The sequence below is a fragment of the Drosophila eugracilis genome, unplaced genomic scaffold (genome assembly GCF_018153835.1).
Source record: "Drosophila eugracilis isolate 14026-0451.02 unplaced genomic scaffold, ASM1815383v1 contig_440, whole genome shotgun sequence".
NCBI classification, from domain to species: domain Eukaryota; kingdom Metazoa; phylum Arthropoda; class Insecta; order Diptera; family Drosophilidae; genus Drosophila; species Drosophila eugracilis.
This window is the reverse complement of record NW_024573306.1, coordinates 1035359-1056421: the sequence shown is the minus strand read 5'-3', so window position 1 is coordinate 1056421 and position 21063 is coordinate 1035359. Positions and strand designations below refer to the sequence as shown.

At 37.5% G+C, this 21063-nt stretch overlaps 2 protein-coding genes across 5 annotated transcripts; one reads left to right on the top strand and one right to left on the bottom strand.

Annotated features, from left to right (window-relative positions):
• The first annotated feature begins 64 nt into the window (after positions 1-64).
• On the top strand, positions 65-17681 carry LOC108117265 (organic cation transporter protein). 4 transcript variants are annotated; one of them, XM_017229619.2, is made up of 7 exons: positions 65-351; positions 14195-14468; positions 14535-14762; positions 14826-15084; positions 15381-15798; positions 15908-16414; positions 16862-17681. In XM_017229619.2, exons 2-7 carry the CDS (start codon positions 14370-14372, stop codon positions 17106-17108), a joined length of 1758 nt encoding a protein of 585 aa, XP_017085108.2. In that variant the 5' UTR covers positions 65-351; positions 14195-14369; the 3' UTR covers positions 17109-17681. The 4 variants fall into 4 exon arrangements, with proteins under 4 accessions (XP_017085108.2, XP_017085107.2, XP_017085109.2 ...); XM_017229618.2 differs by lacking the exon at positions 65-351 and adding an exon at positions 5501-5598; XM_017229620.2 differs by lacking the exon at positions 65-351 and adding an exon at positions 10020-10207.
• A 303-nt stretch (positions 17682-17984) lies between these two features.
• On the bottom strand, positions 17985-20449 carry LOC108117037 (organic cation transporter-like protein). Its single transcript, XM_017229206.2, has 5 exons — positions 20189-20449; positions 19469-19914; positions 18993-19410; positions 18429-18935; positions 17985-18368 (listed from the first exon to the last, which is right to left on the bottom strand). The coding sequence occupies exons 1-5, from the start codon at positions 20329-20331 to the stop codon at positions 18242-18244; spliced, it is 1641 nt and encodes a 546-aa protein (XP_017084695.1). The 5' UTR covers positions 20332-20449; the 3' UTR covers positions 17985-18241.
• Positions 20450-21063: the final 614 nt, after the last annotated feature.

Below are 21063 nucleotides of genomic sequence, written 5' to 3'. Positions count from 1 at the left end.
AACTCGCATACATTTTCATTCGCTTGCCTCGTTTTCCACAGTGCAGAGCAGAGGCTGAGCGAGCGGTTGACTCCTGTTACTTGGGTGATATTTGGCTTCAGTTTACGTCGCGGATTGGCAGGATAAACATCGCAGGACGAGAGAGAAAGGACAAAGGACGCAATGCCGGGCTCGATGATATTGGCCCCTGGCAGTGCATTCGTTTATTGCCCCAAGGCGCTGAGACCCTTTGGTGGCGTTGCCCTAGGATATTGAGTCCTCACGCAGAGCTACCCACAATTGTTGTCCTGGCAACTGAAAGTTTCGTATCCAGGGTCTTGTGGTGGGTCAAGCCTCGGTTCGCATCTCCGGGTGAGTCAATTAGTGCGTTGACAGTTCTTTATTAGTTTCATAATTAAAAAAGCATTCCGAGCTGCCATGCCCAACCAATTGAGGTTTTTGTGGTTTGCTGCATTACCCATTCGACCCGTGGTCCCACCTTGGCAGTGCTAAAAACAGTATTAACCGAAATGTATTTTTCAAATTTTGTTTTAAAAATAGCTCAGAAATATTTGTAGACATGTTTGGGCTTAAATTTTTTTAATTTATTTTACTTAAATAATAATTTAAATAATATTTTGTACAAATAAAAAAGGCCTACAAATTGGTAGTAAATCATGGGCATTACTAGTTTTTATGAGAGAATTAAAACTCATTTAAGATAGATTTTGGGGTGCCAAATTTACATACTTCTTGATTTTTCCTATTTAATAAAGCCATCTCTTATATGTTACAAACCTTTCTATTAGTTAAAGTTTACAAATGAAACAATTTTTTTTAGCAAAGAAACTATTTTAAATGCACACTAATGTAGCCTTGATTGAGTGTGGAAATGTTGGCAATTATGTTTTGTTTTGCCCTGTGCACCTCCCCCTTCGACTCACTCATTCTAGGTATTGATTTTTAGTGCCGGCGCCGGCAAATACTCGTATTTAAGTAAAGAAAGTTGACGCTGTCATTGTCCGTCTGTCATCTTTGTCCCGCCCAGGAATTGCAGTGGCCTTTGTGCGTTTTCCCAGGGAAAGGAGTTTGCCCAGGACCTTGGTTCTTTGTGCTGACAGACATTTAAATCCCACTAACAGGACAACGATGTATATCAGTGCAAAGTAAACAACAAAAGTTTTGGTTCCTTTTCACGGCAGAAAGTTCCTTGAACTTTTGCCAAAAAAAAAGAAACAAAAATGCGAAGAATATGAAAGAAAGGAAAATTCCCCGCGAGCTTTTGCAGCTCTCATGCTAATGAGATTGATAATTTTATTGATTTAATAATTCCGGCTAAGTGAATCATTCTTTATAATCGCCATCCGTGATGTTAGGTATTATTTCAATAATTGTAATTACTCAGTCGCCTAATGACTTCGATCGTTTATGCTGAGCCATTTTAATTATTTACACTTACAATGGATTTGCTTAACGGCCATCTGACAAAGTCGGCCGTCTGCCTGTAATTACCCTTAAGGCATATCATGACCGAAAACCTCCTGCTCGTATTAAACACACATTTACTTGGTTTCCCCCCTTATGTCACTCAGCTGGTGCTAAATAATGCACGGAGAGTGCAAAGTGTTTCTAGTTTGGTTCTGTCAGCCCTGTTTGCTCCACTCGGAAGTATCTGCCTTCCCTTGACATTGAATAATGATGTTGGGAGCGCTGTTGGCGTTATTAATGCTTTCTGAAGCGTAAATATGAAATTTTTGAATAACATGAGACCATCAAATCGAGCTCGACAACTCATTCAAACCGAGAATAAATTTTTAAAAAGGAACAGGACACCACCGGCTTGTTAAATCAATGAAGTGTGTGAAAAATTACGCATACGTCATGTGATACAGGTCATGGTTTTTCGCCTTCTGGCTTTCATATAAATTTTTTAAAATACGTCCAGTCATTTGATTATTATAGTAAACGTGTATCAAGGTTATTATTTACATTTACCTTTTATATTTGCCACTTTCTTCTTTATTTTTAAACCCGCAATATGTCGAATATGCATTAATCATCAATTTAAAATCTTATTTCACCTTTCGATTTCACTTATCATCTTGCAAACCGCCTTAAACTGAATATTAGGAACAAATTGCGCAAATTGAGTATACGCTGCGTTATGAAAACGAAACATTTCCGGTGCTCGCTGAAAGAGATTGATATAGGCACAACGATAAATTTTATAATTTAATTTGGGCTTCTGACTTGCATGCTTGCTATATTTGAATTGAAATTTCTCGTACTTGGCTTAAATAACATTTTCTTTCGATGTAAATTCTAGATTTTTGTTTGCACAAAAAATAGAAAAAGCATTCATTTTCCCAACTATGAGAAACCATGCGTAATTGTTAAGCTATCAAAATAAAGAAGCCCACAAAAAACAAGAAGTGAATAATGAACGCAATTTTCTTTCAACTTTCGAGCATAATGGATGAAAATAAAAGAACCGCTGAGTCATTTAAATTGGTTGGCCTTTTGTATGCACTTCCCAAACTTTGCGTTCATGAAAATTCATATATATGTTTATGTATATGTATCACTATGGCACACGCGATTTGCGTGCTTATAAATTAAGGCAACGTCTGTCACTGTGTATTTTGCTGTCCTTGAGCAGTCCTATAAATAGATCTGGCCCCCTAAAGACCCCCCAAAGACAACCGATGTCGAGTTCCGAGTTCCATTTACACGCCAGGAGACCCTCAATCCGAGGAACGTACCCCATTTTCCGCTTTCCCGCCAAGTACTGGCCATTTTGCTAGCACAATCGCAAATCCTATTTGATGATAATTTTCAGGTCTTCTGTCTGAACCACTCACAAAGTGCTGCCTGATGATTTACGATGCTTTTGGACTTTTCAGCAAGGAGTTGATTTTATTACCGTGGTGAAAGCATATCTGGTTTCGTTTTTGGGATAAACAATACGAATCTGCGTCATTCGACTCCTAATTAGTTTATTTTGCCCCTCATTTGCATTCGAATTAGCGATCACATAAATCCAAGCTGAAAAACAGAAAAACCCAGCATAAGCATAACTAATTGTTAGCAATCGCAATGACACTCAATCGAGTTTAATGAATATTGGCCATCATTTCTTTAAGCCGTTTCGTTATTTGTTATTTGGTAATGCAATAAACGAAAATTCTATGTTCAGAAGAAAACTGAAAATATATTTATTTTATTTTTTCTTACTTAAAATTCTATAACAAATCACATTGTCAACAAACTTAAAACAGATGGCATTTGAAAGATAGAAAAATGACAAACAAACCGGCAATTATTCCCCTTCAGTTTAATGTATATAATTATCACAATTGAACTTGGCAATAAGTACGTAATTCTTTCGTGTTATTCTATTTTTAAATAATTTCCTTCAACATAATTCAACGTCAGTTAATCACTAAATATCTAAGCTTATTTATTAACTTCCGCCATAAAAGCCAGAAATCCTATTCAATGTAAAAAACACAATTGATAATACCTTTGAATCAAATCAAATGTATCTTATCAATACCGAATTGATTGCTACATTAAAAGCTTAAGGGTTAATTGGAAAAAGAAGCATATTTTCTTATCTTCAAGATTTTTAATTTTTACTCCTGAATAATTTTAAGTTGTATTGACAAATCGTGGGCCAAGTTTAACTGTTACATATGCTTAAAAATATTAAATATGTTAAGCATAAAATTGCATTTGATTGCCGCGAAATGTCATTGGAATATCGAATCGTTTTCTATTATCAGCACTTTTCACTATCTAAATCTGTGCGATTTAACCCATTTACAATGTAGTTCCACATAAATGTTCTAAATGCATCCAAAGTGCAAATATAGAGTACAAGACTAATTATAATCCCACATATATAGGCGGCAACTGTGAGAGTCAACAAATGAGTAAGCAGATTCGTTGCCAAGAATCGAAAAACCTCACGAAAATAAAGATTTTTGGCTTAGCAGAAGCTCAATGTGAAGGTCGCAGGCAGAAATGCAATCGTGTCACGATGAGAAAAGTTAGATAAGGAAATTTATTAATTTTTGTTAAATTAGTTTGGCTTAGGCTAGATGAAGCTAAAAATTAATAATATTTACTTTAAATTACAAATATTTACTTATAAAGGATTTCATTAAATTGTAATTATCTAAAAACTAAAGAAAACTTATGGAAATATTTATTCCCACTTGCGGTTAAAATAGGAGAAATAGTACACATAAAATATTTTAAAATATAATTACTCTAATAATTTATTATATTTTTAAATTATCAGTTTTAAGATGCATTGCCTTAAAAGTTCCATAAGCATTACTTCTAAGAATTTTTACAGCTACTAAAAATTCTAGGAATAAGTTAAATAAAATCCTCACAGTTTTCACAATCGTGATTTATACCTCACCTCTAAAAACTGTCGTTTGTTGTTGTTTCGAGAATTTATCGGAATTTTTTCTCTTCGGACGAGTGGCGGTGAATGCTCTCAAACAAATCGGAGACGCATAATATAATGAAGGCAAACAAAACAAATGAAATAATTAAATTTGGGCATTTGTAAAGGGAATACACGACTGCTGACGTCACTGGTTTGGGACCAGACGCTGGCAAAACAAACTAAAAATCAAGCGCAAATCGAACCGGTTCCGTTCGGTTAAATCGAAATACTTGTATATGTAATAAATAACTGTTAACAAAGAAATGCAATAATCAGATTCATTTTGCATGTAGTTCATGCATAACAATTCATTCTCTTTTTGTTTGTTTTTTTGATGGGTAGGATGGGGTTTGTTCATTTTTTATTCATAATTATTGTTTGATATATTTTTGTATTTACCTGCCATCAGGTTATTGCGTTGTAACGCATCGAAGGGATAAGCATTTGATGGGGTAACAAATCACTTTAAATCCCGATCTGCATTTAGGGCTCAAAGAAGTGCGTAGTTTGTTTATCTCTAAGAGGGTTGATATCTAATGCTTCCCGGTTGCCTAACAGTTAAGCATCCCTAAAGACGATCTTGCACGATCGATGCACCCTGTAAAAACAGGAAGACCATATATAATAGCTGAGAACGAAAGAAAGAAGGAGAAAGAGAGTGATTGAACGCCAAAGAGCGAGAGAGTAGTACAACAAGAATTGAATGCTAGTTATACCTCACTTTTATGGAGTATGCTGGACTTATTTTTCATTTAAGAGCAACTGAAAAAGAAATTTAATAATATGTAGCCTATTTAAAACATGTTTTCATTTTGAATATCTTAAGGACATTATGATTATTAGGCATAATTAATGTAATTTTAAACAACAAATCATATATTGTTAAAACTTTAAAATTGTTGCCTAATTAATATATTATCATACTATTTCTTCAGTATTTTGGTTACGAAAAGTTTTAAATAGTAGTACAGGGTATATTCTAGTCGAGTTTTCCAACTATCCCCGTACATGCTTTAGTTTTTCTTTGCCAAAGTCATGGCCGATATTTTGAATACCTGACGAACATTGAACAGTCGCACAACGGCGTTCATTCAGGAACGGAACCCAGAAATCACAAATCGCATCCGCGTATTTTCAGAAAATTACAACTACTAACGGTAAATCGTCGTAATATCTATTGAATAAAAGATAGTAAAACTAAGTAAAAGTTCGGGGTTACGTTGTAGATGCCTCGTAAGTGCTCAATCAGTAAGTGCTTTCAAGTGTTCTCAGTCAATCAAAGTGCCAAAGTGCAGTCGTCTTATGTGCGAGTGTGAATGAGCAGAGGCAAACAATTAATTGACGGCAATTGAAGTGCAGTTGGCGATCGGGAAAAAGGCAGCAGGCAAAGAGTTTTCCTCGCAGGCGAGTGGAAAGTTTTGCATTCGATCTCGATCTATTTATTTGCGCCTCTGTCGCCAAGTGTCGGTCCATATAAATAGCAATTAACAAATTTATGCAATCGTCTTCGGACAGTTGTATGATTTCAAGCACACACCATGCCATACAGATATACAAACCATAAATATTTTTATGCGCACGTGTATGAAACTGTGCCCCCTTTCAAAAATAGACCCCGTTGAATGCAAATCGTTTGCTTTTCTATTTATTTCCCATTTCCCAGTGCCAGTGCCAGTGGCGTTGCAAGTGTAAGTGCCTCCTCCCAAACCGGTTTCAATTGAGTTTTTCTGGATCGCGACCAAGACACACACACGTTCCTTTGGCCTTGGCCAATATAATGGCTCTAAAGTGGCGAACTGGAACTTCTGGGAATGCCAATTCAAGTGGGCGGAGTGGGTTCGAAACACGAACTCATCTGAATGCCAAAGAGGATTTTCTCTGCGGAGAAACACAGGGTTATTTCGGTGTCCTTATTTCCTCATCTCATATTTACAAGGATACACGTGGGAGCTAAATGCTCAAGTGACTCAATGCCAAATGGAGTGTTTAAGGAATTTATCTTAATTAGCTCATTAGCGAGAGTGCAAATTCTATAAATATCTGGGTGTACAAAAAAATATTGAAGAAAGTTCAGATAAAACATTCGTTTTATTATCTTAATCTTAAGAATAAATTGACTCAGCAGTGATTAAAGGTGACAGAAGATAAGACAGTGTCGTTTTTTAATAAAGATATTCTCAAAAAAAACAAAGGTTTAAGTTTTCGTGTTTATGTGTCAGAGCAGTTATCAGATATTTGTCGGGTTTTTCAATAAGTATCAGAAATTAAAAATGTAAGCGTAAATATAAACCTCAATTTATAAACTATATTATATATTTAATAAAATATCATTAATCAATTAACTGAAGTTGCTGTAAATTCTTAAAATACATAAGTGCCTATTGAGTTTTAAAGTGCTTAGATTTTCCGGGAAGTGCACTCCATACTTTAGAGTGCTGTTAAAGTACTTGGGATGCAATTACACCTGAGCTGCGGCTACATGCTTGTGTTTTTTAGCACTGAGAGGAGGGAAAGGAAGTGAACCGATCGACGGAGAACCATTATCTCTGGGCAACCAGTTGGATCTGGTATGGGCATGCCTACACGAATGATAATCTTGATTGCATTCGTGGAAGCAATCTCCTTAGTGCAGTGGATCGCATAACGTGTTTTGACTATTTGTAACAGGTTTTTCTTTTTTACGAAATCATTTCAATTGACATTTGACCGATGCTTAAATAGCTAGTTATGCCGATTTTTATCTTAGCACTAAGCTATGATTGATTTTTAAAATTCGATGGAACTGGTTTGCCTGATACATATCCATTTAATTAACCATTGATTATGCGCATATATATTTGTGTGTATATTCTTGGAATAAATTAAAGAACAAACAAAAAAATTAAAGCAAAAAAGTTAAGTCACGTTTTTGACTCATTTATATCTGTTGTCTATATGTATGTTTGTTTTTGTGTGCCAACGATAAACAACAAAATATTATTCGAATTTAATTTTAAACTTTTTATGCCGGAGACGTCGTTGCCAAGCTCGTTTGGCTTTTGGTTTATTTTCATTTGATTTTTTGCACTCAGTTCTTGTTTTTGATTGAGGGTCAGCTTTGAAAAATCTCTCTGTGTTTTTAGTTTTGCACTATTTTTTTGATATGCCTGTCTGGTGAGGAGAAAGACTGGCCCAACGTGTTTCGCGATCGAAAGTCTGTTATTCAGCTCGACCATAATATGTTAATGTGTAGTCTAGGCTGGCAACCCAGACTGGGTGTGTGGATCTGGGAGCTGAGGTCTGGGGACTGGAGGTCTGTTGTCTATAGCTATCAGCTGAAGCAGCGATTGGCAAAGGTAAACCTTTGTTTTGTGACCCTGCAAACCGATTCATACCGGTTCGGAAAAGCTCTCAGTCCCCAGAAACCTTCCGATCAATTTGTTTTGTCTCCAGACTCGTACTTCCCCCACATCGGCGATGGAATATTCCCAACATTTATGCTGGTATGACATCCAGACAGCATATATATCTCATATGTATACGAGTATTTAGATGGGGATGCCATGACATCATTTGCATGGCCCATCTCAGTTGACTTCGATCTAATTGCCCAGCATCTCTCGGTGAGTTGGCACTTTTATTCATCGATTTGTTTATGCAATAATTGATTATTGTGTTTATGTTTGGCCACTCAATTGAAAGGCTTTCTTTTCAATTTTATCGTTTATTTTTTTGGCAAACTTATTTGAAGGAAACGTTTTTTTTTTGGGTGGGTCAAGAAACTCAAGTTGGGAATTTTCTATTTGAATTTTTTAGGTTGGGCTTGGAGTGTTTCCACTGCGAAGATACTGCGTAGATTTAGTTGTAAGTGTATTTTTTGTATAAAAAATATTGTTAATATCATTATTGTAAACTTTTAGATAAAAACCTTTTATAATAAAGTCAATGACATTTGCTAAATGTAGTTGAAAAGATTAGGGGTTTGTTTATGTTTTTTCTTGTCACATCAAGGTTTCTCTGACTTTGGTTTCTGATTACACAGTCTGACATCACGGTAAAGCATTTCATGTTTCTAGGCAAAAATGTTGGGTATAATTTGAGCTTTATCTTTCAACTATAAAAACAAGGGAACTGGAGATGTATAAGTAGAATAGGGTAAACTACAAATTTTCGTATTTATGGACGGCTGGATTAACGACACTTGTTGCTGACTGTTGAAGTGCTCTTTTGTTTGGGGGGGCAATGGTAATTCTTAGCTGGAAATTGGAATTTCATGGAGTAAAACTGCTGACGCCATTTGTCGAGCATACGCCGCATTGCCCCACGGCTGATTATACGAGTCGCGAATGCGAATGTGCTCAAGCTAAAACATAATTGGTTACAACTGACCCAAACCAGTCCGGATCGGATGGCCAACTCGGCGACTCAAAGAGTGAGTTGAGCAAATAGAGAGAGTGAGCTTTATTATCAGCGTGGAGAACACGCTGTCGATGGCGATGTAGAGTCTTCTTATCACGGGGATCTCGGATTTTCTCTTACCCTTTCTTCAAACTTTAGGCAGTGTTCCGGTTTTTGGCCATAACACGAATGATATCTTATCTGGCCTTCAGCAATGTAGTTCAAATAGCAGTGACATTACTCAGAGCCATTCAGTTTACTAAAACTTAAATCCGATTCTGCGACGTAGTTCTGGGATATAAAGATATTCAATGCAAAGAAGCACTTCCCTTCTTCTAAAATTTTTATTTCAAATTTATCTTCCCGCATTCAAGTAAATCCCATCTGGCAATCTTCCCCTAATTGTTAACCCATTAAAGCACTTCGTTATGGAGGCGTTGTCACTGGCATTTTTGCGTCGCCAAGCGCCCTAATTGATGCCAACAGTTTTGTATATCTATTTATAAACATTTTCATAGAATAATAATAATTGCTGCTTGCCCGGCAAACAAAAGAAATTGTGTCATAAAAGCTTAATCAGCGGCAAACAAAAGCCAACAAACATTCGAACCAATTGAAGGTTCACAGAAGGGAAATTCGATATATAGAAGATAGGGTTTTCAAGCGATAGTTGATAAACTCGAGGAAGTACACTGTGGAAAAGGGTTTAAGGATCATTAGGTAAATTTTATTAAATTTATTAAAAATGTTTTTAAAAATGTTCTTTACTTTACACACAAAAAGGGTAGAATATTAGTGAATTTTTCAATAAATCTATAAAACCTTTCCCTAAATTTCTTTCCGTGTAAGATGGGAGAACCGACCGAAATGCATCTCCATTTAAAAGGAAAGAGAAAGCAATAGAACAGCTGAAAGAGAGGGGGAGAACATTAATCAGTTAATAAAAATGAATTTAGTTCATTGTTATAAGATACCAATGGATTCCCCAATTTCTTTTTGAGTGAAATGGGGAAACACAAGTAAAAGGGATGAAGTGCATTCTTTCTTTGAATAAACAGAGAGAGAGTGAGTGAGAGGTCACAATAGCATTCTAGAAAGAGAGGGCGAGAACGAAGAATACTCATTTTCAGTTGCAGCTTACAGCTGGCCACGAAACTTTGCTGGCACGCGAAAGCATTTAAAACCGACAACAGTCGGTGAACTTGATGTCAAAACGAGTCCAATTGTCACGCGAGCAGCAGCTAAAGATCGCGAGCGGGAGGCCAACAGCTGATCGCTGTGTGTGTGGGTGAGAGAGTGAGAGGGAAAGTCACTCAGGATTAGCGAACCAAGAAGCAGAGGATTGTCTCTTGGCAAAATGTAAAAATACATAAAGAAATTGCCTAATTAGTAAGTTCAATCCTTGATGGCCATTACCATACAAAAATAACATTTTCGAAACATTTCGCAAACGTGTGTGAAAAAAACCAGACGCAATAACAGTTTATAATACAAAAATAACAGCAAAGAAAAACCACAAAAAACGAACGGTTCAAGGACCTAAACTAAAGGAAATGAATAGTGAAAATTGAAAATATATACAGATAATGTTATGTAAGTTTTTGTTCACAAAAAGTCTTGAGAAACATTCGTAAATATTTAAAAAGTAAAATTGGAATATAATTTATTGACTTTAACTATTGTGGTAATGTTAAACTTGAAACTAAAAGTGAAAAACATAGATACCCTCTAATATAATAGTAATGGGAGTGTAGACTTAAGCCCCCTTAAATAGAAAGCGTTCAGAATCTATTTCTTAAACACGCTAAGAGCCAGACACGAAAATCTCCTTTGTTTGTTTTGTTTTGAAGAGACTAAGAAAACATTTGAACGCAAATACACCCTAAGTTAAATTCCTTTTAACCTAACATCTTTGCATAAGCATAATCTAGGTGTTGTTAATATTTGTCCAACAAATTAATACAGTCCCGAAGATGATAGTCGTAATTCTCGCCCCTGATGTGTTAGCGCCTCTTGATTTGATATTCGCATTTTTACGCCTTTTTATTGTTTGTTTTTCAAGTAGGTGCTAAAGTTAGTCGGAGACTGTAAGAGGATCTGTCGAATGGCATATAAATGCAGATTAGTCATTTAATTCAGTGAAAATCCCCATTTGATCGGTGGATAACAGGGCGTATGCGCGATGAGTAATGCAATCTATATAAATTTGATATGGGAGAGTTCTTTGGTTGCTCTAGAAAAGGGCCATAGGAGCCCTGCACTTTCTTTGTTCCTTTGTTGAGAGCAGACAAAACAAAGGAAAGCTCAATGAAAATGCAAATATTTGCAAGAGTAATGTGTATTTTCCGGCTCTTGTGAAAGATCATCCATCTGGCAAGTACAGTTGGCCAAGATCGAAAGAGCAGCCAGCACGTTTCTGCTGTATTTTTGTGCTTCTTTTTTTTGGGTTGGGGGAAAGTGCGATAAGATCAAACCCGTATTTTGCGTTATGGCATTGAGTTTCTGTTTTTTTTTTTGTTGGCTACGCACCTAACTCGTTAGCACATGGAAGTTGGCTACTTGAGTGGTACAACGTCTGAAATTGGGCATTATCTAATCGTAGGTTGGTGGGCCATATGCCGCCTCGTACTCGCCTTACCCACTTGATTGGGTTTTAATTGCATTAGAGCATTAGCCATGGGCTTTGATTTCCGATTAGTGTTGCCAACAAATTGATATTTATTTATGGCCCACTGTTCATTCTGCTTTAGCTACCACTGAGCCTCAAGTGTGTAATAAATTGTCGTCTACTAATTGCCAAAGAATATTGATTAATCACATTTGGGCTTTCTGCTAACATGTTACTTCTTCTCTAATGATTTAATTACTATGAGAGCAAAGTTCAAGTGTTCTTTTGCTATCATATCTTGTCTGTCATTGCAAGTATTCTCAAGTGCCTTGTTTCTGGCCCATTTAAAATGTAACTTTGTTAAAATAATAATAAAAAGTAAATTTGTGGTTATAATTGCACTTAAAATCTGAAAGAAAGCAAAAATAAAACAGATATGGCAAAAGGAAAGCGACCCAAAAAAAAACCATAATCAATACATATTACAAAATCGCTATGATTGTGATGAATAATTAGCAGAATAATCGTAATATAGTGAATCAGCCAAGAATTTCCCCCTTTCAAAATGATATTATGAAAAGACGACGAACGCGAAAAGATTAAGTCAGGCAAAAACCACTAGGGACATTTATTTATAGGGCGAGCTAATCGAAATTATTCAAAAGGGGAGTTTGTCTTGAGAATTAGCATGGCAATTCAGTTTGCATGCGCTAGTAAAGTCCGATCACAAGGGTGGGGTATGGGGTAGTAAATTAAATGAAATCGTATCGAATCCAATCAAGTATACGTCGTGTGGTCGATCGTAAAAACTAAACCCAACCGAAAAACGCACAAATCTCGAGCTTTGGGGCCAGGGATATTTGTTTGTTTTTCACAGGTTTTGGATTTAATTATGACCTGTTTTCTGGTCCGCCTGTTGAATTTGATTTGCCGCCGCCGCTGCCACTGTCGATGCCGCTGCCAGTCGACGTTTTGCTGCGCGAACAGAACAGCTGTTTGGCGTTTTTAATAAACAATCGTCGGCATTTGGCAGCTCAGTTTGTGAGGAGCGTTCGGCGGATACACATCGCACCCATCGCTCTTGGCCAGCTCGTCCCAACGGGCCTTAACGGTTCCGTCAAGCGCACTAATAAAGCCAAAAAAACTAAAACAATATTAACACAACATTTGTTTAAATCAATTCAAGCGTGCGCGTTTTTGTGATTATCCAAACAGACAAACATCCAACTTCCCTTCTAAATCTCGGGCTGTGAAAATATTTTCATTTTTTATTGGCCGTGGCGTGTGAGTGGTTTCAGTAAACGGCGAGCCATTGAACTTTGAAATATAGAAAATATTTGGAAAGACATCAACAAAAACACATATCTATACATCCTTATACTAATTGCTGTCGGGAAATTCTGTTTGCGGTGCGTCGCAGAAAATCTGTTGTTTCTACGCTGCAAGAATTGTTTAAATTTATTCTTTTGTTTGGCCCGATCTGTTTTGTCGATTGTTTCGTAAACAAAATTGTGGCCTGAATTTTCAGTTTCCCACATTGATTCTAACAAGAGGTAAATAAAATTATAAATTTTATAAAATAAAGTCAACCTAATGTGTTTATTAGATTTGGTAAAGCATAACTCCCAAAGCAATTAAGTATTTTTTGGCTCGGCCTTCAAAAGTTTCAACACATGATAGATTTTGTGAATAATATGTAATCAGAAGGGACCTTGGATTCGTTTTACAGAATTTATAAAAAGTGGTTCTTAGAGCAAAAAACCGAAATAAAAACCAGTTGCAAACACCCCAAGAAAATGAAGCTCTCTATCAAATTATTTATTTATTTCGACAAGATGTAAATCCATAATATTCCTAGTAGACACGCTGTTGTCAAGTGTTCAACTCCAAGCAAGAGCAAAAACTATTCGGAGAAATCCAGTCGGGCAATACCTGGTCTATGTAGTCACATGCACGTGCTCGAGCGTCTATTGAAAGTCGATTTCGTAGTACTTGACAACAGTCTCCGAGTGGATTTATGGCCCTGGTATTAGTCAGACCCACATCTAACACTTTTTTTCGGCTTTTTATCTAAATGAACGCCTATATAAATATTTTGCCAGCGATAAGTCCATGTAACTGACTGTGGAACCCGCCCGTTTCAGCCCGAACAATGTTTGGCCAAAGTCTGATCGCAGTTATCTCTGGTCCCCGGATTAGCGAACAGTAGTCTAGAGCTTATCTAGACTGGCGAATCATGTCCAATATGGTTAGCCCTGAGTGGAAATGTTGTTTTCCAATTGATTTTCTCGCTAAATTCCTGCCCAACGTGCTAAACGAATCTATTTATTTGCTTATTACAATTATTTTTAGCGAATTAGCAGGGAAAAGTTAACGGGTATTCGATTACAGAACGTGGCCAGAAAAATCAGGTTAGCAAATAAAAATACAGTCGTAAAAATATCTAATTTATCCGAAAGAAAATTCGAAATAAATAAGACTTTCTAATCTTTATTGAGAGATTTATTTAGTAAATTTAAATTTGAGTGAGAAAATAAACATAGATAATATTTCTTAAAAATATTCTCTATATTAATGGACTTCGCAATGTTATAAACAAGACAAACAAAGTCGGTATGTTTTGTATGAGATTATTGCTTGTGAAAATATTTATTTAATTTCTTTGTTGTCAGTTTAGTATGATTTACGGTCCATAATAATCTTATCTAGATACAAAAAGTGACGTTCAATGACCCCTATTAACAATACAACCACGATTTTCATTGCAGACCAAGCCAAAGCAACAAATGTGACAACTAACAATAAATTGTGATAGAACAACGCTGATCCTTGGACTTACATCCATTTCCCCTAAACGATCAGCATTCGGAGACCAAGTCACAATTATACATAGTACAAACCCAATTACCAACTCAACTTAGCTTCAATTAAACTCACTTCAACATGGATTTCGATCAGATTCTGGCCAAATGTGGCGACTTCAATCGCTACCAGTTCATGATACTCGCCCTCTTTGGGTTTATTAATATCATCGTATCGATGGTGAGTTTACTTCAATGTACCATCTTTAGTTTACATTATTTATTATATTAATTTCCGATTTTCTAGCATTACTTTACACAAACAGTCATTAGTTTTGTGCCAGATCATTGGTGCTATCATGATAAGCTAGTGAATATGACCTACAAGGAGATCGGTGATATCTACGCTCAGTTCGAGAAGCCCTCGTGCACCCGACTGGAGGACATCAACGGACACAATGTCACCGTCAGTAGCAAGCCCTGTGAGAAGTGGATCTACAACTATGATTTTGGCTACAGGAGCATGAACACTGAGGTAAATAAGGTTTTTCAAATCGATAAAGTTCGTATTCTTACTAAAAATCTTTATTTTATATAGCTAAACTGGGTCTGTGACTCGGCGTACAAGGCACGTATTGGACAGTCCCTGTTCTTTATTGGCTCCGTGGTGGGCACTCTCTTCTACGGTCTGCTCTCCGATAAGATTGGCCGTGTTCCCGCCCTAATCTTGTCAAACTTCTGCGGTTTTGCCGGTGATTTCTCCACCATATTTACCAAAAGCGTGGCCACCTTCACCCTCTGCCGTTTCATTTCCGGTCTGGCAGCCGATACTAACTTTTATCTGATGTACATTATAGGTGAGTCAAGAGGTGTCTATAAAAATGATTAGAGTTGTTAGATCATGTTAGACATTTATTGGTTTCTAAGTTCCATTAAGCAGGGAATGTGTGCCCAAAGTTAACATTTTAAACTTGCTTTAAAAGCAAATGCAATCACAATCTTGAAAAGTGGATTGCTTGATTTGTAGTTGAAAAGAATTAAGCACATTTTTCAGAATTTTTAAATTGAATTAGTTTGATACCCTTTGATTTTAGATAGTATTTTAGTTTATTCTTCTTCTTTGCTTATTAATAATTAACTTTCCCACAAACAGTGCTCGAATATATCCGACCCAGCATGAGAACTCTGGGTCTTAACATGGCCGTGGGCCTATTCTATTGCCTGGGTCTGGTCTTTACACCGTGGCTGGCAGTTTTGGTGGGTCATTGGCAGATCTACTTGGCCTGCACATCGCTCCCAATTCTACTGGTGGTGCTGTATTATTTTGTGGTGCAGGAAAGTGCCCAATGGTTGGTGACCAGGAATGACATCGATGGAGCCATCATGAGGCTGAAGAGGGTGGCCAAGTTCAATGGCTGCCGAGTGCCGCAGTCGGACTTCGATGAGTTCCGACGACACTGCCAGATGACCCGGGAAATGCAGGGCGGCGATGACAAGAAGCAGGCCACTTTGCTGGACATGTTCAAAACGCCACGCATGCGTAAAAACACACTTATTCTGTTCTTTAAGAGGTGAGTTGGAATTATGGTTATAATAATATTATTATCTAATTTATAGAATATAACCCATGAATTATGTTATATATTTTATATGTTTACCTTTATTTTTCTTCAATCACAGCATGGTGATCACTCTGTGCTACGATGCAGTCTCCCGTAACGTGGAGGGCATGGGCATCTCACCCTTCATCATGTTCTCGCTGAGTGCCTTGGCTGTGCTGCCCTCGAGTATTCTGCTGGTCCTGCTTCAAGATCGCATTGGTCGCAAGGGCATGGCCTCGGGATCCCTGCTGGTAGGTGGACTCTTCACAGCCGCCGCTGGAATAGCGATTGCCTATCAGCAGCACAACCACAATGCAATTTTGCTGGCCTGTCTGACGATTGCCGCTCGTTTTGGAGTGGCCATCTCATACGAGTCGGGATCTCAGTATGCCACCGAACTGATCCCCACCTGCGTGAGAGGTCAGGGCGTGGCTGCAGTCCATGTGGCCGGATTTGCGGCATCCTTCCTGGCGCCCTACATCCTCTGGCTAGGCACTTTCTTCAAGGCGGCGCCCTCTATTATCCTGGGCGTCCTCTTCTTCGCAGGATCCTTCGTCTGCCTGCTGCTGCCAGAGACGCTAAACAGGTATGTAATTAATGATAATTATTTAATCAAGAAATCACACAGCCTTAAAGTTAAAAGAGACGAATTTAGACATTTTATTAATATTTTAACTTAATTTTTAAAGCCAATAAAAACAAGTTTATTATCAATACAATTTAAAGCACGCAGCTTGTTAATTGGTTGATCACATTTCGTTCAAATTTTAATCAAGAATGATTGATGATTATTAAGTTCATCATTAAAATATCTAATATTGATCATTAATCAAGATTTGAAAGTGATTTATTAATTTGAGCCATTAATCAGCATTAAATACAGCGGGCAATATATTATGGAAAAATGTTTAACTTACCTAATAATATTATATAATAAATATAAAGTCTTACGAAAATACTATGCTTATACAAAATGTATAGATAATAATTATCTGCTTACCAAATTATACTAATATTTTATATTTTGTTGCAGGAGCCTTCCCACGACCATCGAGGAGGGCGAGGTGTTCGGAAAGGGCGAGCGTATGTTCGACTTCCCATGCCTGCACAACAGGAACGATGATGAGGAATCCGATTCCGAGCTGGAGAAGTACAAGCGGAAGCACTCCCTGATCGATGCCAAGCAGATGCAGATGGAGTCCACCTCGAATGGAAAGCGCAAGCAGTCCTTGATCGATGCCGATCGCGAGGAGCAGGCTCTGAAGGACGCCAAGCACTGAGGGGCGATGCTCCGCTCTCAGTAGTTCATAGTTTAGCTAACCAATTTGTCGCCTAGAAACTAAGAACCCATTTCCCCTAAATAACATCCAGGCTAAGATCCAGACTAACTCGATTCGATGGCCAGTAGTAGTTGGGTGCTAACAAAATGTGTGCTCAAAAGCCTTTTCTTATATATGAATAGAGTGTATCCTTATAAATTATATATATATATATATATATTTATATATATATTTGTACGTATATCTACCTACTCTAGCTGGTAATTACCTAGGGCTTAGCTGTACATTTAACTCGATTGAAAATTACTGTTTTTTCCAAAACGCTGATTGTGTAAGAATGGAATCGTATAGTTAACACTTAAGCGGCACAAAATCACTTAACTACAAAAAATTGAATATGCTTATCGTAAGAGTTTTTCATACCTTCATGTACATAAGTGCGATACTACTTAGGCCAGTAACTGAATGTTCTATTTTTGATTTTGATTTTTAAGCAAATGAGAACCTTTAAGCAAACTGATAATAATTATTTAAAGTCTAGAAAACAAAATATTAAATATACAAATCAAAAAATTCATTTTACTTAAAAGTGGTTGAGTTTTTTTTGGCGAATGCATTTTTTGACATATTTTTCAGATCTAACTACCATTTGGTATAGGGCTAGTTGGTTCAAAGTTTAAACAGGTTGAAACTAATGTTAATTTAACACCAAATTTGGATAAGTTATTCCTATTTTTTCGTCAATGCTTTGGTTTTTTTTAGTTTATCAAAAAAGGGGAAATATTTCTTGTAGTTTTCAAAGTGTTTTTAGCGGTTTATTGATTCAATAATTTCCTGATTTTAAAAATATTACTTATTAATTCAATTAAATATAACTTTTATGTTTTATATTTATAAATTTATTGTGAAAGAAAAAGGAGTACATCATATATTTATAGCAGTTCTGTTTTGGATATATATAAGTTTGGATATATGTATTCTTAATAACGGTTTTGGTTTAATTACTATGCATCCTTCACATGAGTAATAACTATCAGACCATTCGGTTGCAGGGGTCAATATTCCGTTGACCCCATCATCAGGTTAAGTGGCTAGCTGGTTAAACAGTAGTCAACTTTCAGGTGCATCATTCTCTAGGGTTCAGACTTAGGATCCTCATGCTTGGTCAGACTTTCACGGCGTTTATGGAAGCATGGGAAGTAAAGGCAGCTCTCGTTCATCGCAAAGCGTTCGCCATCGGCCAGGGTTTCAGGGAGTTTTCTGATTATAATAATAAATTAGTTAAAAGGATCTAACTTAACTTTGATATCTTTCACTTACTTATGCAGAGTTTCTGGAAGGGTCAGGCAAAGTATAGCGCCCAAGAACATCAAAACACTAATAAAGATCGAGGGCAGTGGCTTGTAGTATTGAGCAAGGTAGATCACATAGAAGGCCAACGAGCTGGAGGCCAATCCCACCACATGAATATTGGACACCGCCTGACCTCGCACACTGGTTGGTATGATTTCCGCCGCATATTGAATCTCTGCATCATAGGAGACAGTGGTGCCAAAGCGTCCCAGACCCACCATCAAAGCCAGCAAGACGGCATTCTCGTTGGGATCCAAGACCGCAATCAGGAACCCTGTGGCGGCGGTGATGATAGCACCCACCAGTAGAGCACCGCAGGCCATGCCCTTGCGACCAATCTTGTTCTGGAGCAGTAAAATTGTAAAACCTGCTGGTAGATAGACACTAGAGGTCAGTGAGAAGAGCTTGAAGGGTGAGGAGCCCAGGCCTTCCATGTTCCTGTTGATCACATCGTAGGATAGAGTAATTATGACCCTGGAATAAACAGAAAGTTTAGTCATTCAAATCATATTAGAAGAACAATAGACTTACGATTTAACTAGAAGAGTGGTGGTGAATCGGCGCAGCCTGGGAGATTTAAACATTCCCAGAAAAGTATCAGTCTGCTTGTTCAGTTTGCTCTCCTCGTTCATCTTCTCACGATAATGCTTCACAAACTCATCAAATACAGAGTCCTCCACCTGGCGACCATTAAACTTGGCCACTTTCTTTAGGCAAGCCACCGCCTGATCGTACTTTTTCTTGGTCAGCAGCCACTGAGCACTTTCACAGATCAGCAGTGGATAAGTAAGGACACCGAGAGCTGGAAGAGATGCCAGCCAAAGATAGCGACGCCAGTTGCCAATCCACATGGCGATCCAGGGCGAGGTCACCAGTCCAAAGCAATAGAATACAGCCAGGATGATGTTCAGGCCAAAGGTGCGACGTTTGGGGCTTAGGTACTCGAAAACTAAATGTAAAATTAAATTATTCTGTAAACTTTAACATAACTTGTTGCAAAAACTTACCCAGGATGTACATAAGGTAGTACATGGTATCCGTAGATAGTCCTGACACGAATCTGGAGAAGGCAAACCAAGGCAGCGTGTGGACAAAGGAGGTGATAAAGTCCCCAGTTGCCCCGGATAACGAAGCCATTAACATGGCGGGTAGTCTACCAATGTGGTCCGAAAGGAAGCCAAAAGAAATGGTGCCCACCACAGATCCCAGGAAGAAGAAGGATTGACCCACCGCTGGCTGGTGAGATTTGTCACAGACCCACTTCAGCTCGGTGGTTAGACTTTCATACCCGTTTTCCCTTTCAAAGATCCAGTCTTGGCAGGTCTCCTCCTCTGAGGCCACCCCAGTGCCGTTGATCACCTCGGAAAGTAGAGTACAAGAGGAGTGTGAAACATTGGAGTAAATGGAACGTAGTTCCTCAGCACTTAAGCCCATCAAATCATCATGGGAACACCTGAAAAATAAAGGTTATTAATCACTCACTTTGAAGTTAAATAAGTCAATATAATTTATACTAACAATAATTCACCGAACAAATTTAAGAATAAATTGAGAAAATAAAGTTTTTTATTTTTTTAATGCTTTTTGATTCGTTTTAGTATAATTTTTGTAAGAATAAAATTGTTAAAACTTTTAAAACAAGTCTTTTAGATAACAAATAATAATATTATTAATCCATTAAAATGTTATTATAGATCACTAATTCACAGTTTTTTACTATTACTTACCAGTGCTCTGGGGTAAAAGTAATGAGAGTCTGTGAGAAATAGTGCAACGAGCTAAGTATATTCGTATAGCCATACAGAATTAGTATGACAAACTGAAACCGGCCAAAGTTTCCACACTTCTCGAGCACGCGGTCGAAATCCATACTGATCTCGAAGGGATTTTACTTGGCTGATAATATCTGTACTGTACTGGGTAAAGACACTTTGTTTATGTAGACAGCGCGTTGAATCTTCCAAGGAAAAGAGTCAACTACATTCTGCCTTAACGCTCAGTATTTTGACGCCCAACTTGGATCGGCACCTGCCTTATATAGTATAAAGATAAAGGCGTTGCCGCTGAATAGAATGGGTAATTAGTAACACCGAGATTGGGCTAGGCAATCTCTCCGCTAGCTTTTTTGGGGTGTGTGCCGATGATAAGATGAGATGATCAGATAAAGACACCAGAGCAAACATTAAGTCAAACAGATGCAGGAATAACCCTACACAGGAGTTTGTTTGTTTACATCTCATAACAATGGAAACTGATAGAGGAACACTAAAACTTCACCAAACATTTGAAAGTGTTATAAATTCAAACTTAGTAGGCAATGGCCTTGACTTCTAGGGGCCGTGTAAACGGGCCTTTTATGAAATGCGTTTTCATCCGCTTATCAGGCATTTAACTTGGTCAAGTTACGGACTTTCTCGAAAATGTTCGTCTGTAGCTGGTTTTGTTGACTTAGCCTTAGATTTATAACAGATTTAGCCACTGCCGTGCTGTAAGTCACGCCTGAAATGAAGTCTTTTTAAAAGGGGGGATTAACCTGGATACGGGGACTCTTTGTTTGTCGCCTGACACTTTAATGGGTTCCCCCGTTCAGAGATATAGATTA